This window comes from Sinocyclocheilus anshuiensis, unplaced genomic scaffold (assembly GCF_001515605.1).
Source record: "Sinocyclocheilus anshuiensis isolate Anshui unplaced genomic scaffold, SAMN03320099.WGS_v1.1 scaffold101, whole genome shotgun sequence".
Lineage (NCBI taxonomy): Eukaryota > Metazoa > Chordata > Actinopteri > Cypriniformes > Cyprinidae > Sinocyclocheilus > Sinocyclocheilus anshuiensis.
This window is the reverse complement of record NW_015540892.1, coordinates 937,462-953,684: the sequence shown is the minus strand read 5'-3', so window position 1 is coordinate 953,684 and position 16,223 is coordinate 937,462. Positions and strand designations below refer to the sequence as shown.

The 16,223-nt window shown below is 38.2% G+C and overlaps 1 protein-coding gene across 1 annotated transcript in view; it reads right to left on the bottom strand.

The window, feature by feature from the left end:
- unc80 (unc-80 homolog (C. elegans)) overlaps window positions 1-16,223 on the bottom strand; it is a 74,461-nt gene that overhangs the window by 14,482 nt on the left and 43,756 nt on the right. The window contains exons 23-49 of the mRNA XM_016486607.1: window positions 14,794-15,006; window positions 14,529-14,664; window positions 14,321-14,454; window positions 13,390-13,570; window positions 13,092-13,304; window positions 12,318-12,418; window positions 12,032-12,232; window positions 10,996-11,103; window positions 10,751-10,889; window positions 10,370-10,551; window positions 10,129-10,260; window positions 9,813-9,999; window positions 9,029-9,157; window positions 8,717-8,860; window positions 8,517-8,617; window positions 8,351-8,437; window positions 6,933-7,116; window positions 6,749-6,843; window positions 6,565-6,654; window positions 6,341-6,442; window positions 5,939-6,119; window positions 2,940-3,205; window positions 2,696-2,830; window positions 2,445-2,583; window positions 2,243-2,339; window positions 477-647; window positions 278-370 (exon numbers count right to left, since the gene is read on the bottom strand). Coding sequence (XP_016342093.1) covers window positions 278-370; window positions 477-647; window positions 2,243-2,339; window positions 2,445-2,583; window positions 2,696-2,830; window positions 2,940-3,205; window positions 5,939-6,119; window positions 6,341-6,442; window positions 6,565-6,654; window positions 6,749-6,843; window positions 6,933-7,116; window positions 8,351-8,437; window positions 8,517-8,617; window positions 8,717-8,860; window positions 9,029-9,157; window positions 9,813-9,999; window positions 10,129-10,260; window positions 10,370-10,551; window positions 10,751-10,889; window positions 10,996-11,103; window positions 12,032-12,232; window positions 12,318-12,418; window positions 13,092-13,304; window positions 13,390-13,570; window positions 14,321-14,454; window positions 14,529-14,664; window positions 14,794-15,006 — 3,941 coding nt within the window. The remainder of the gene's footprint in view (window positions 1-277; window positions 371-476; window positions 648-2,242; window positions 2,340-2,444; window positions 2,584-2,695; window positions 2,831-2,939; window positions 3,206-5,938; window positions 6,120-6,340; window positions 6,443-6,564; window positions 6,655-6,748; window positions 6,844-6,932; window positions 7,117-8,350; window positions 8,438-8,516; window positions 8,618-8,716; window positions 8,861-9,028; window positions 9,158-9,812; window positions 10,000-10,128; window positions 10,261-10,369; window positions 10,552-10,750; window positions 10,890-10,995; window positions 11,104-12,031; window positions 12,233-12,317; window positions 12,419-13,091; window positions 13,305-13,389; window positions 13,571-14,320; window positions 14,455-14,528; window positions 14,665-14,793; window positions 15,007-16,223) is intronic.

Here is a 16,223-nt window from a genome sequence, read left to right as displayed (position 1 = left end):
TTTCCGCGGCAATACTGTATCGATACACGGGCACCAAGTATCATCTTTTATTATACTATTTGGTAGAATAATAAAATCAATTTTAAATTGATTTTATTATTCTACCAAATAGTATAATAAAAGATGATACTTGGTGTCCGTGTATCGATACAGTATTGCCGCGGAAAATATCGCGATACTATGCTGTATCGATTTTTACTTTTCAGTACTGAACTCTTTATACTAACGTTTTCTTGTGTACAGACAATAGAAATGAACACATTATATCTGCCCTGACCTGGTGTTTGGTCCTCCAGACATGGTGTGGTTGGCAGTAGTTGCTCCCTTGTGGCCTTGATCACATCGACTCATCTGAGGTGCAGTCATAGGTCTATGAATTAAAAAATCAAATGATAACACAATAATAAATTATACATGACACAGGGAACATCTAGGACAGTATGTAATTACAGTAAAGGCTGTGTTCTGGGACTGACCGTGTCAATGCCTCCACGCTGTAGAGCAGAGCCTGCAGAGAAGTGGCCAGAGCAGCTATGGCAGCTATCTCATCCCTCGCTGCAGACACCGACTCCAGAGTCTGTGTGTTACCCTTCATCTTCTGCAGGTAACACGGAACTAAAGCCTCAAGAACCATCAGCATTTGCAAACTGACAAGAGAAATTTTGGAAATAGAATTTTCTCTTTTCAAAAAGAAAGAGTCCATTGTAGTCTAAAATACACGTTACAGCTTTTCAGATATGAACAGTCACTTGCCGATTTTGTAAATGTTTACAGAGAAAAACTGGTCATCGTGCACTAAATAACTGAGGATCACACTACCAGACTTTAAAAGTGCCCCAACAAACTCACAGAAACATGTTTAATATCCTTTGACTGGATTGAATCATTAGCTAAAAACTAAAATCAGTAATCTAGATCTAAATCTAGGGTTGGGTATCGTTTGAATTTTATCGATTCCGATTCCGATTCTGCTTATCGATTCCGATTCTTATCGATTCCTAGTTTCGATTCCAATAAATAAAAAATCCGATATAAAAAAAATAAAGTCAAACATTTAGATGTCAAACATTTATTCTGTATTTTTACAAAGCATTCTGTTGCAGCTGAATAACACGAGCAAAAACCAGCAGCCTACAGAACACTGCAAGAGGAATTTTTCCTATGCTTTAAAAAAAATACCACAGCAAAAACAACTAGATTAATACAAATTTCAAATATTAAAGTGTTAAAGACAAGTAAACAGTCAGCAATAAGATAGGAACAAACAAATCAATTAGCAATATTATAAATAAATACAACTGAACAAAATTTCAGGTACAGAAAGGCTGACTCTGAACTTTTATAAAGAATATCTCTTTGGATTTGAGACTTTAGTCTTTGCAACTTTACAGATCTTCTTTATGCACCAAGAGCTTGTAACACTCCAAAGAGAAAGGAAAAATTGAAATCGCATCATATGACCCCTTTAATGACAGGCAGCGCATTTATTAGGCTGCTGTCCTTTAACACAGAACGTACGCAGATCTAAAAATACTGTACATGTGTGTTTTCTTTCTCATCTGTTTACGTTCACGTAAGACAAAAACTGCTGTGTTTATGATGATATACTGACGTAGTTTTCTGCATATTGGTCGACAAATATGAAAGAAGTCAGTTTCGGCCCGGAACAACCTTTTCTACATTGGAAATACACAGAACGGTTCGAGAACGGACACAAACCGGGAACCCGTACCGCGACCTCTGTTCTCTGTGCTCGCCTTCGTGTGCGCTGCACGCAAACAGGGCGCAAGTTCTTTCCGTTCCTGCACTTAAATAGTTTTTAATCACATTAAAATGCGAACGCAGGAATCGTTAAGCAGAATCGAAATGTACGCGTCTTATCGAATACCCAGTTCTTGGAAATTTGGAACCGGTTCTAAAATGGAACCGGTTTTTGATACCCAACCATATCTAAATCTAAATAAAATCCCATATTTACATCACATAATAATAACAAAATATTGCATTTAACAGTGTTTTAAAAATTATATATATATATATATATTAGTGTTTTTAAAGATTAAAGATGTCAGAGAGATAATCTAACTGTAAAAAACTGGGAAAATGAGCATGCACACATATCTAATATTGGACAATATATATCCAGTATTAATAGGCATGTGATATCTGCTTATAACTGATATGGTACCAATATATATTGTGAATTCCTAAAGAATTTGATTAAAATTTGCAAGGTACAAACCTGCGGTAGGATTCTGGGGCATAAGCAACTACTGTGACACAGAGCTTTATGGCTTCACTGATTGAAAACGGCAGGTCCTCATTACCATAGCAAAAATCTGAAAAAGAAACCCAAAACAATAACAAAAGTCGGTTCACGTGACATGGAGCATGAGGGTCAATCTAAGCTATGTATCCTCCAGGAGCTCTGTGAGCCATTTTACCCAGAGAGCGGAGAGGTTTCTCAGCCTTCACCAGCTCCAGAGCATCCAGGGAATCTGCAGTCTCTCCCTCCAAAGATACCAGCAGGTCAAAAAGACACTGTGAAGATACTCCTTTTGATAAACCAGTACTAGTGCGAGTCTGTAAGAAAAAAAAGTCATGGCATAAATGCAATGTTTAATAGTGCTGTAATAACACTGTAATAACACCATCTATGAATGAAGAGTTGATAATTAAAGCTCAGTGTTCTTACAGTGAACTCCAGCAGTGGGGCCACACTAGCGAAGAGCTGCAATATGAAAGGTTTGCGGTGGAGAATATAGAACTGCCTGCAGCAGAATTCAATCCCTCGACGCAACAGTGGGTTACTCTCATAATCTGCGTATGTCTTCAGCAAAGAACAGCAGCAACACAAAACAAAATAACCATCATAAAAACAGGAAAAAAACATTGCTAAGTGATACTGAATAAAAATTACTCATATGTTTGCGGATAACCTGGAGCATAGTAGGAAGGATCCATTGATAGCCACTGAGGGAGAAGAGGTGGTTGAAGTGTACAGCTGTGTTGATGGCAGTTGCGCTGTATTGCCTGAGGAGGGCGCTGTCCTCGGGGTGTAGGAGCAGGGCACCATTAAACACATTCAGAAATAGCATAATCTCATCACCCCAAGGGTATTCACTGGGCATGCCCAGAAACATCTCCTCCAGCAGTTTGATCCATAGGACCTTATGTAAAGTGTCCAAACCAAAGAGCTCTTTGCCTGGGAAGCGGGAAAATATATATTGATTTACCTATTGATTATATTATTGATTATATAATATAGGGGGCGAGAGGTCATGTATTTTTGCAACTGGTTGTGTAAAATTAAGCTAAAGCAGTTTGTTTGAATGCTAGTTTAAATGTAATGATGCTTCAAAATTATATATATAAGTAAATATTCTTCTGTTACTGACTTGAATCAAGCAGAAAAATGTGTAGCAATAAATTAATTCCAAACAGGTAAAATACTTTGTTTGCTAGCAGTTGTAGTTTATGGCAGTATGGCAACTGACTACCAGGGTTGGGAGGGTTACTTTTAAAATGTATTCTGTTACAGTTACAAATTACTTCATTAAAAAAGTATTCAATAACGTAATCCAAGTACCACAATATAAAAGTAATGTAATCTGATTACTTTTGGATTACTTCAAGTTACATATGTAAATAAGTCATAAGTAATAGCAAGTAATAGTTAAGCCTGCATTTCAGCCCGGGCCCCGACTTTTTTACGCCCCTAGGGCCGGGCTTTGGGCCAATTTTCACGTCATAGTTCAGACGCGGGCCGGACCTCGGGACTGTTTTAGTGAAGTGAAGTGACATGAAGTGACATGACATGTGGCCAAATATGGTGACCCATACTCGGAATTAGTGCTCTGCATTTACCCATCCAAAGTGCACACACACAGCAGTGAACACACACACACCGTGAACACACACCCGGAGCAGTGGGCATCCATTTATGCTGCGGCGCCCGGGGAGCAGTTCGAACCCGCAACCTTTGGGTTACAAGTCCGACTCTCTAACCATTAGGCCACGACTTCCCCAAAGGCTTCTCTTTATTTTTATATTTTAGACATTCATCAATTAGTGATGAAAAAAAATTGCCGTGCTGGTGGAAACAACACGAGACCGTGCTGCCGCGACTGTCAAGAGCGGCTCGACGGTGTTTAGTGTCCAGCAGCAGCAGAGCGAGCGTGCCGTCAGCACAGCTGAAGAGATCAGCGTTCAAATGCACGCAATAGGCTAAAGCTTGCCGCAAAGCCCCAGCAAAAGTAATTACCATGAATGCAGGGGGAAATAGTAAGGAGATATTTGAATTATTTACTAATAAACTAGTGTTTTCTGAGTCGGTGTCGCAAGAATGAAGTTGTCGATCCTGACTCGCAATCTCCACATTAGATGCGCCTTTAGAGAGAAGTGCATCTTTACGGATTATGATTATAATGAAAGAGTTTTTGTTTTCGATTTGTTTTATTTCGTTAAGTAGTAATTTAAAGTTTTCTATAGAGTTATTTATCATGTCTGTGAGGCATGTATTCGCTGAGTTTCGGTTCATTTTTGTGAAGCGCTCCTGTTCAAGACGAGACGGCAGAAAGCGCATCATGTTTGTTTTCTTTATTTTATAAAAGCACATCGTTTTGTTGATATTGTGAGTGCACACAAATAAAAGTAGACCCTTTACAGTTCCGAATGATGTATTACTCTTACCTTTATGAGCAAAAATGACAGTGTATCCAAAAGAAAAAAAATGCAAGTGATCGCGCTGGCACCTCCATGTCCTGCAAAACGCGCTTTAGCTTGTACTCTCCGCACAAACTATTGGATACAGCGCACATTTATCTAGGTTTAACGTTTAAACATTGTTATATGATTGAACTGTTTTATATCTATAGATTTTATTTTAGGCAAGTCGTGATGATTTGAGAAGGCTAACATAGGCTATCAGCTCACTGTCTGCCGTTGGCCGCTTGGTCGTTACTTTAAAAATCAAAAACGTATATTTAACGAACAAAAAATGCTCCAAACGTTTTTTCTAAATTAACTTAATAAAAAAACTAAACGAAATATAATCACTTCGCCATTACATACAAAACTGAACTATTTTAATAGCTGAAACAGTAGTATAAGCTGTTTTGGGAGAAGGGGAAAAAAAGACGGGCTCGGGCCGGTAATTCTGATAAACTGTCGGACAAGGGCCGGGCTAGGGCCTATATTTGAGGCCCGTGCAGGGCTCTACCAGGAACTATGATGAAGCAGCGCTAAATATATAGCGTTATGTCAAAATACTCATTTATTTAATTTTAAATTAAACAAATGTAATCCTGATAGTATTCCCACTTTTTACAAAATGTAACTGTAATTTGAATACTTTATTTTTTGATGTAACTGAAACGGATTACAGTTACTAGATTTTTGTATCCTGATTACGTAACGCCATTACATGTATTCCGTTACTCCCCAACCCTGCTGACTACAAACTTGCTGATCTGCCTCCTTTTAATTAGCAAAAACCCTTTTCTATGACCGAATCAATTCTAATCAATTCCTGATTTTTTTGTTTTTTTGTTAATAAGCTATTTCATTTGAATAGAAGAAATGTTGGCCACAGTTTTCGCTTCATGCTTATTTTATGTTAAAATTAAACTTACCTGATTGTGTGTGATTTGTCTGTGTGCATGAATAATTTTTGTCTTTCTTTTGTCATTCTACAATTCAACTCAGTTATGTTATGCCTGATTATTAGCTTCTAGAGCAGGCCTATTTATATTGTTAGAAAGGATTACAATGAGCAAGACTTGAACTGATATCTTCACGTAATATTGTAAGACGGATAAAATCATCCGAACTTGCCATACACAACTTTTTGTGAACTGACACCACTTGTTAAATGGCTAGACAGTTAGTCAAGACTATTAGCTATTTAAAAAATGACCAAATTGTTTTTCTCACTCACCTAGAGGCTCATTGAAGAGCATGAACTCAGCATCAATGGCAGAGCGAGGAAATGATGGCAGTCGCAGAAGGTCTTCCTGAAGCATGGAGACGTGGGATTGTTTGTGCACAGCAGGCATACGCTGGGTAAGCGAGATGATGAACAGAACGCGGCCAATCTCTTCCAACTTTCTAGAAAACACCTGCAAAAAAGAAGTATGGTTATTTGTGCTATATCTTCTTAACTTAAATTTACAAACTAAATTTGCTCTACTTAAAAAGCGACATACAGTATATGAATTCAACAATGGATCATAATTTCTAAAGCCACCTTCATATTACAAAAAACTCCATTATGTGAGCTGAACCTAAGTTGTACAGTAAAAACACTTTCTCCCTTAATGCTAAAATTCACAAAACTCACCTGTTTCTGAATGAGCTCCTGGCCCTTCTCTGGTAGCATATGAACCAGATTAAGTTGAGGAGACACTGATCTTCTGAAAGGGTAGATGTCTCGCACATAGGTCTGATGTAGAGAGGCATACCAATTTTCAGTCAACATACAAACAATCTGGTGTTTACTATCAAGAATATATAGTATCTATCCTTTGAAATTTGTAGATCTGTTCAGAAACAACCATAACCCACCTTGGCATAGTGTATAAGGTTCCAACGCTTATCCATCAAAAAATAGTTAGCAGACCGAGCCTCTGGAATATTGAAGAATTCTAAACACTCCTGGTGTGAAAACATATAAGCAATAAGGAAAAGGATGTTATATTGTCAAAACATAGCAAAATAATGATAACAAATTTACAGCTCTAACAATGACCTTCAAAAGGGCTTCAAACTGGGTGTCTTCATGCACTGGTAACTGGGTGGGAATGTCACACTCATTCTGTCCATGAACCACCAGGGTTTTGGTTCCTAAGCACACAATTACAGGCACAGTTATAAACATGAAAAAGACACTAGTTAACTTATTGTCTGTATGGAGTAATGCTGAAATATGCAACCTGGCATGGAGGCAGTAACCAGAAGCTTGACCTCACACTGTTCTTTCTTCATAGTCTGTTTAAGGTCTTTAAAAAAGAGCCCCTCCACATAACCCACAATCTCCCACAGAAAGGTCAAAGTGGCTGATATGGCATCCATGCCCCACTCACAGGGAGTCCTTACAAAGTACATGATCAAGCCCACCTAGGAAAAAATGAGAAAAATAAGAGATTGCACATGTCAAGTTTGATATGTAGATCTGCAGAATCCCTGTATCTCCATCCATTACTTTTAAAAGAATAGTTCTTGATGAATGTGTGTTTAGAAAATGAAAATTCTGTCATCATATGCACACCCTGTCATTCCAAATCAATAAGACTTGTTAAGACTGGTAAAATAAGACTGGTTAATCTCAAAACACAAATTAGGATATTTTAATGAAAACTTACAAGATCCAATAAGGTCATAAAGGCATTGTAAACTTAATCCATATGAACTGAGTGGTTTAATACAAATCTTGTGAAGAGACATGATCACTTGTTATGATGAAAAGATTTATTTTGACTTTTATTTACATTTAAACAAGGACATACACACATACAGAGAAAACATCACATAAGATAAACCAATCGACTCATTTAGATTAATTTTACGGTGCCTTTATGACTTTTTGTATCAATTTCATTCAATGGAGGGACAGATACCCCTCAGGTTTCATAAAAATATAATTTTGTTTTGAAGACTAACCTAAGCCTTAAGGGTTTGGAATGATATGCGAGTGAGTAAAAGACTACACAAATTTCATTTTTTGAAATTTTGGATATTGCAAAAAAAAAAAAAAAATGGTGCTTTACAAAACAAAAAGCTATTCACACGCAAATAATCTCATATAAGTTATTTATGGCACTAAGAAAAATTTTCCTGGAATCCAAAATATTTGTTCTATGGAATTTCTGAAAAACCCCCTTTTTGGTAGCTTTATTATTTTTAAGAGTGCGCACTAATAAGAGTGCAGTCATCACATTAGTGTTGAAAAAGCATGCTAAGGTCTCACCAGATAGTTGAAAAGAATGTGCGAGGTCTGTGCAGGCAAATCCCCAATGTTAAGAAGCAGTTTCCTCAGCATGTACATGAGTTCATCCTGTGACCAATAACCATCACATACGTTTCATCATATAACAGCACATGTTTATCTTTTCTTCTCTAAAAAGTGACCTTACCTGTCTATTACTGACTGTGAGTTTCTCCAGGAATCACACGCAAATAATCTCATATAAGTTATTTATGGCACTAAGAAAAATTTTCCTGGAATCCAAAATATTTGTTCTATGGAATTTCTGAAAAACCCCCTTTTTGGTAGCTTTATTATTTTTAAGAGTGCGCACTAATAAGAGTGCAGTCATCACATTAGTGTTGAAAAAGCATGCTAAGGTCTCACCAGATAGTTGAAAAGAATGTGTGAGGTCTGTGCAGGCAAATCCCCAATGTTAAGAAGCAGTTTCCTCAGCATGTACATGAGTTCATCCTGTGACCAATAACCATCACATACGTTTCATCATATAACAGCACATGTTTATCTTTTCTTCTCTAAAAAGTGACCTTACCTGTCTATTACTGACTGTGAGTTTCTCCAGGAAATGTCTAAGAACCAAGGCTGGATCTTCAATCAGGCAGTTCCACAAAACCTGCTGAGCAACAGCACATACTGTGGGAACACAAAACAAAGAAATAAATGAGTGTGAGGGTCTAAAAGAGCAGTGGGTAAAACTGTTTTCGTTTTTTTTAATTCTTCTTTGCCACTCACCTGCAACTCCATCTTCCCGAACTTCTCCATCTTCCATCAGGTGCACAATGGGCAACACAGCAGCACAGATGCATGGTGGGAAAACAGACTGGGGTGGCTGCAGCATGTGATGTGTTGGTGTGAGTTCTGTTGTGTTCTCATCATCTTGTAAGGTAAAACAAACCACATTTATAAAACAAATTCAATGACGGTCTATGAATATAAGATTGTATGATTCCTTAATCTGTACCTAAACGTGTTCATGGTGAAAAGAGTGAACAGGTCAGTGAATACAGCAGTATGTGAATATACATAATTTGGACTGTTTCTTACCTTCAGCACTGACCACTGACCGCACTGACCACACAGAGCCCCTGCGGAAGGAGTAGTTTCTGTGGGAGTTACTGGAGGCACAAGAGGGGCTGACGGACAGACGACGTGATGTCAAGTTCACCACATCTTCTACTGACAGAGAAGAGGACACCAGATATTATATTTATTCAAAAACAGCTCATCTCTATGAACATGTTCTGAAAACCCATAAGGTGTAAAATTGTTTTCAGGATTGATCATTGGGCTTAAAGTGAAATCAATGTTTCAAAATCAAATCCTGACAACCTTCACTTAAAGAGGTCACATCATACTGAAATCCAATATATATGTATATATGTGTGTATATTTTTTTTATTAATGACCACTTCCCACTTTCTTTCTGACACAAGCCGTTTAAGACTTACAGGGAAGTGTCATACACCAAAAAAATACTGCAACATATTATTAATATCACTGAATCAAGCTAAATACATTCATTTACACCAAGTCTTTAGATAATAATAGTACTTAACAGTAAATGTCAATGGTTATGTATAATGTCAGTGGTTATGTATATATATATATATATATATATATATATATATGTATAATTGTTCTGAATTTCTTGCCTTTAGCAAGCTAAGTAGGTAACAAGACTTTTTGCCAGCTTAGTTACAATCAATGCTATTTTTGGACCATGTTTTTAGCTACGGGAAGTAACTGTTTTCATAGTAAAATGAATCTGAAAAGATCAAGGAAATGATTATGATATAACCCTAACTGGTACAGCACAGAAATGACACACCTTCCTCCTCCTGCTCAGGTGGTGGACTACATGTGGGCTCATAGCAGGCCTCCTGAGCGATAGGGATGGCCGTGATGACGCTGGCCTCACGACCGAGCCTCCTCTTCTCTTCCTCCTGCTGCATGTTCTTCAGGATGTGTTCTGCCCGTTGGTGAGAGCGAGATACTGCTCGTGCCGAGAATGATTTCTGAAATGTATAGGGAGCAGAGAAAGAAATTAATGGTGGAAAACAGGAAAATATCTTATGTAAAATTTGTGCATGACCATTTTGCCTTATGGCAGCAAAGTTTTGATGCAGTAGGCCACAAAAACCTACAGACTGATCTTCACTGATTGCATCTGGAACAGTGCCTGCATTAACAGGAACCCATGGAGGGTCAAATATAGGCACACAGGGCATTCCCAGGATAGGAGAGGGCAGTGTGAAGTTAATGCTGGGTGGAGGAATCTATGAAACAACATCAGTATTGATATTATTTTGTTATAATGATTGAAAACAAAGTAATAGTGTAGAATATGCATACTGCAGGTAAATTGTAAAAATCAAATTGACCTACCTTAAATATCTGCTGAGCCCCCTCTTCCATCCGAGGCCACACTTGGTACCGGAATCTCCAGACAGTGTAGAATTTCAAAATGGAGTTAATTCTCTGACATGCTTCCTGATGCTGAAACTCAGCCATCATCATTTCGGTCACTCCATCCGGCACCTTCACCGCGCACAGCAGGAACAGGGCAGCTATGTGTTTGCATGATTATGGACATAGAGAATCATTTTAAGAAATGGATGGATGAATATAGATTGCACAAGTTTTGCATTGTGTTAAATGTGTAAAAAAAAAACATGTGCTTTAAATGTAGCACAGTTGACAAAAACTGCATTAACTAGCTAATGACTAGATTCCTCAGCAAGGGAGGAATATATTAGATAGACAGACCTGCAGCTGCAGCCATATGTTCATCCACACTCAGCAGGAGCTCCCATGCTGCAGGCAAAATGTCTCCATACATGTCCTCAGTCAGGATAGGGGCTGCTTTTATAAGCAAGGACAAAGGGGCTGGAGACAGACTCATTACCTAAAGGAATAGAACATAGTACACCTAACACAACTAACACGCAGTCTTTATGGATTTGTAACAACAGCAATAGCTTGTACACCAGTAATGGACAGTAACGAGAGACCTGGTTGCGGATGTACTTTAGCATGCCAGTGTCTTTCTTCCCCTCAGCACTGCTGTCAGTGGGGCGTCTCTTCATGGATGGGGTCCGGAGGCAGGATTTGTCTGAACACTGAAACAAAAAACAATTATATACCGTACTTGGGCAGGCTGAGCTAGGAAGGGCTCATTTAGGTTGCACCTGAATGCCTTTAGTCAACACATACGGTACAGTGTATTTTTAGGGTGGCTTAAAAGATGCAAATTAAAGTGGCATTTTGATTCCATTTTGAAATGAAAACTGCCAGTAGATGAATGCTTGATGAATTGATGAGTTATTAATTCATTCAATGTATTAAAAGGACTGCTTCATTCAAGAACAAAGCAAGTGAAAGTGTCACTGAATCATTCGCTCAACTGATTTGTTTAAAACACAGATTCATTTAGCAGCTAAACACCACTGTGTGTTGACTGGAGATGTACAATGGCTTTGTTTCAAACCTTTTTTGCTGGCAAAACAGACAATATCGTGTCTAAAATGTTTGCTAATTGTGCTAATATTCAGGAAAATAGCACTCCTGCTGGTGTGATATTGTTTAACTATACTGTATGTTATAAATGTAAAAATATCAACACATGTGTGGCCGATTTTTACACCTAGATATTGAATTTCCTTCAGAAAACAGCATGTTGGTCTGTGCCAATTGCCTTGTGGGCAGCGTGCTGACATACAGCACCTTTGCGCTATGGGTGTCCCGAGTTCAAATCCCAGCTTGAGGACCTTTCCCAGTCCCACCCCCCTCTCCCTCTCCTGTCAGCTCTAAACTGTCCTATCATAATATAGGCAAAAACGGCAAAAATAAATCGTAAAAAAAAAGAAAACAGCATGTTGTGCACTTGTGCATGTTTAGAATTTTTAGAGGGATTATGTATAAAACTGGGACAAATAACTAACAATGCCGCGTTGTGTCCGCACAATAATAAAAATGTTTTATTTTTCTATTATTCTGTTTTGGGCCAACTTGAACACTGATACTGTACTACAGAAATTATTTAACCACCTCTTTGCTCTTCTTGGCACGGCCACTGATATTGCCGGTAGTTCTGTTGTCTTTCAGACTGTCTACTGTCTCTCCATATAGAAGTTTGATGGCACGGACGAGCCGAGCACATGAGCGGCTGTGGTGCTGATAGCAGCGAGGGTGGCAGAAATCCACATGAGTGCAGATGAAACTCTGCTGGTTGCACAGCAGAATCATGATCTGGAAATTGAGAAAGAGGATTGTATCAGGCAAATATCAGACACATTTATTTCACACAGGGAAAAGTCAGAGTGCTGGTACTTACATGTAGCCAGGACATGTTGCGATGGTAGTTGTCCTCCACACCCCCTGTGCTGCCAGGACCCTCAGGTTCAATGCTTGGCTCGCTAGCACTCCAAGAGCTCCCTGAACATATAACACATACACACATTGTAATAAATGAAAATAAGTTCTTATTTAAGTTGTCAATTTTTGGTTTACTGCATAACTGTTAGTAATGTGCAGAAAAGCCTTTATTTGCATAGTCATATTTGTTTGGCATATCTATTTGTGACAATGACAAAATGTATGTTTTAGTTTTGGAAGTGGGCAGTTATATGTTTTAGATATATTGCTTTGGCGTTATAGTTTTCATATAGCAAATAAGCCTTGTATTATCCAAAAAATCATGTAAATCAAGCTAAAAAGGTACATAGAAAAAGTTTATAGAAAACATATAAAAGTTTCCAAAATAGCCATCCAGATTGAAGTTAAAAACACACCTTAAATATCTTATGACACTTAGCTTCACAAAGTGACCATTAAGTTATAATATGTGCATTTAGATATGTTTAGTAAAAGCATTACATTATCCTTGTGTTTGCTGGGTCAGCCTAACAAATATATATTTTTTCTATAATTCAGCAAGTTTAATTATTCATTTGCCATTTTTTCTCATTATGCATGTCTCCCCAAATAAGGTTTGGAAGCTCTGGCCAGCTCCCTAATTATGACACTTACAAATTTAACATTAAAGCCCTCAGATACATGAAGTCTAGCCAAAATAAATTCATATAGGGCTGGAGAAGGACTGTCTGACCTATATCAGTGACAGTATCTCTACTCTGGGAGAGCAGCCGTTCCGATTCTGCGTCATTCTCAGACTCAGAGTCCTGTCTGGACATCTTAGTGCTTTTCAGACTCCCTGCTCGGCGGATAGAAGATAAAGAGCCTCCTTTCTTTAGTCGGAAACTCCTTGCTCCTTTAATTTGTAGCAACCGAGAGCCACCAATACGGATCTTTCTAATTGGAGCTGGGGAAAAACGAGAAAAAGAAAATGGTAAATCAGACTTTAGCCTTGGTCAATCATGTAGACAATTATTCCTTTTTCATTTTACCCAGAGGCTCTTGTGATGATTTCTTTTCCTCACAGCCAGTGTCAGACTTGAGGGTGTGGCTGCTGCTATTCAGAGAATCGTGTCCATCCTCATCATCCAGGATTCCTGCAAAGCTGATCTTCCTCTCATAGCGCTGACGGCCTAGCTCAGGGTCCAGACGCAAACGACAGCTCTCTAAATCCTATTGAAGCCAAAAGACAAGCCTGTTATATGTATTCTTTTACTGTGCGATTTTAGATCCGCTTACCCTTCAATCATTAGTCAAACAGGCTGAATACACAACAAGGCTTCAACTGAGATATTCATTTGCCATTCCTAATTAATTTCAGTACATTTATTTTCCTGTCATTCCAATTCAGCATCCTGTATTGTGGCCAAATGAATACAAATTCCAAATTATGAACTGAAAGAGAGGCATTGACATTTACATTTAGTCATTTAGCAGACGCTTTTATCCAAAGCGCCTTACAAAGTAGAAGCAATCAGACCAACGAGAGAGTTAGTCAGTTAGTCTAGCACAGAGCACATAGCAAGGTGTTTTTTTAAAAATAAATTAGACCGAATAGAATAGAATAGAATGGGTACAAATCTTTATTCTGCCATACACAGACATAATGAAAGATGTATGGAATGTTTTTATGAAGATATGATTTTATCAGATCTCTCTGAATTGTTAATCATAAAGCCACGCAAAACGTGGAGAAAAAAATTCAAAGCAATTTCAGTTTTAATTTAAATTTTTTTTTTTGTTTTTTTTTAAATATTACTATTTTTGTTTTAGTTTTTATTTCAGTTTAATTTTATTTATTTCAGTTATTTTGCTGATTTAACTCAAACTTTTTGTTTACGTTAATAAGATAATAGTTTTAGTTAATAATAATAATGTAAAAATGAATAAATCTTGTCTGAGGGAGACAATACCAAAACTGACCACAAGGGGCTCTGTTCTGGGTCTGGGAAGACAGGGAAAGGTCTCTCGCAGGAAAGTGGTGATCTCCAGAAGCAGCTGACAAGCAGCCATCTTCAGAGCAAAGGGACATCCACACTTTGTGGGGTTGACTGTGTCTGTTGAAAGAATCATAAAAAACCATCAGCTAAATGCTCAACTATTATATTGGATTCATCATCTCCACTCTTACTGTCATCCAGATAATCTTCTTCCTCATCCTCCTTTTTCACTCTCCTCTTGCTCTCTTCATCATAGATAAAACCCAAGATGTTGGCTGGACTCTCTCTGTCTGAGTGGCAAATTTCACTCAGCCGAGTGCCTATCGCCTTTTCAAGGATACATACAGTATATTAGATGCAGACAAATACCACATATGAATTTCTAAAAAAATTACATAAGAATGTTTTCTGCAGGAAAGACTAAATTTGCATATCTGTCAGCATAATGTGACTCACATCTCCCCACTGGTAAAAGTGTTTGGCTGCGTTCCACTGGAGCTTTGTGTTTCTTTTGTTTCCTGCTACAGGCGATCGTCCTCTGGACAGCCCTCTCTTAGTGATGTTCACATGGTGACCTTTCATCCACTCTGGCCAGTTACCACGGTTACAGCGATGCACAAAACGAGCACACTCCAGGAAAAGCGAGGCCCTTGCCACCACGGGTGCTTCCTGGTGAAGACATTTAGCAAAATTAACAAGACAATATTCGGTTCCTTATTTTCTCTGAAAATAAAGGCCAATTTTTGACCTTGATTTAAACATGCATTTTTATGTACATTTTTTAAATTGGATGATCAGGGTAAAATGTACTTATTTTGTCTTCTGGGAAACATGTAAGTATTTATGTAGCTTCTGAAGTCCATTATTAAATGAAAAAATATGATCGTTAAACAAAATGAGAAGAATTTACACCATTATATCATCATCCTGTTCAAAAAATCTTGATGCTCTTAATGCATTGTGTTGCCTTCTTGAGCATCAGTAAATGTTTCCACCTTTTGTAATAGTTGTGTATGAGTTCCTCAGTTGTCCTCAGTGTGAAAATATGGATCTCATAATCATACAGTCACTTTTGGAAAGGGTTCAAATATGCAGAAGATGCTGGAAAACCAAAGAATGTGCAGGAACTGGAGGACTTTTCTGAAGAACAGCAGGCAGTTGAACTGCTCAGGACCAACAAGGGACTCATGAACAACTATCACAATCATCCAGGAAATGACACATAGTATTAAGATTCAAGGGTATGTAAACTTTTGAATGGGGTCATTTTTATAAATTCAGTTATTATTTTGTTTTGTGGAGTATAAGTGTAACGGAGGCCAGCGAGTAGGTGCTATGCAGGTAAACCTCACTCCTCTGATCTCAAGAGGCGCACTAGCGCTAGAGGCTGCAGTCTTTAGCCTCCTTGTTAGTGCGTCCGAGCACTAGAACAAACCGCTGAATAACAATTATTTAATTGGCTGAGCGGAGTTCCAACTTCAAAGCGCAATGGATTGTGTGTGTAACGGAGGCCAGCGAGTAGGTGCTGTGCAGGTAAACCTCACTCCCCTGATCTCAAGAGGCGCGCTAGAGGCTGTAGTCTTTAGCCACCTTGTTAGTGCGTCCGCCTCCCATGCCGGAGACCTGGGTTCGAGACCCACTCGGAACAAGAACGAGGTGTGGCAGAGAGGACCCGGGAGAGAGGGGTTACATATGTAAACATCTGTTATGTGAAATGGCTTATTCAGGACAGTACTAAATAAAAAATAACATGCAATTTTCATGATCCCTCTTATTTTGTTTCAAGTATTAACATTTTGCATATTCTAACAAGGGGTATGTAAACATATGAGCAGTACTCTGTATGTGTGTGTGTGTTTTAATAAATAATTTCGCTACACTTATTA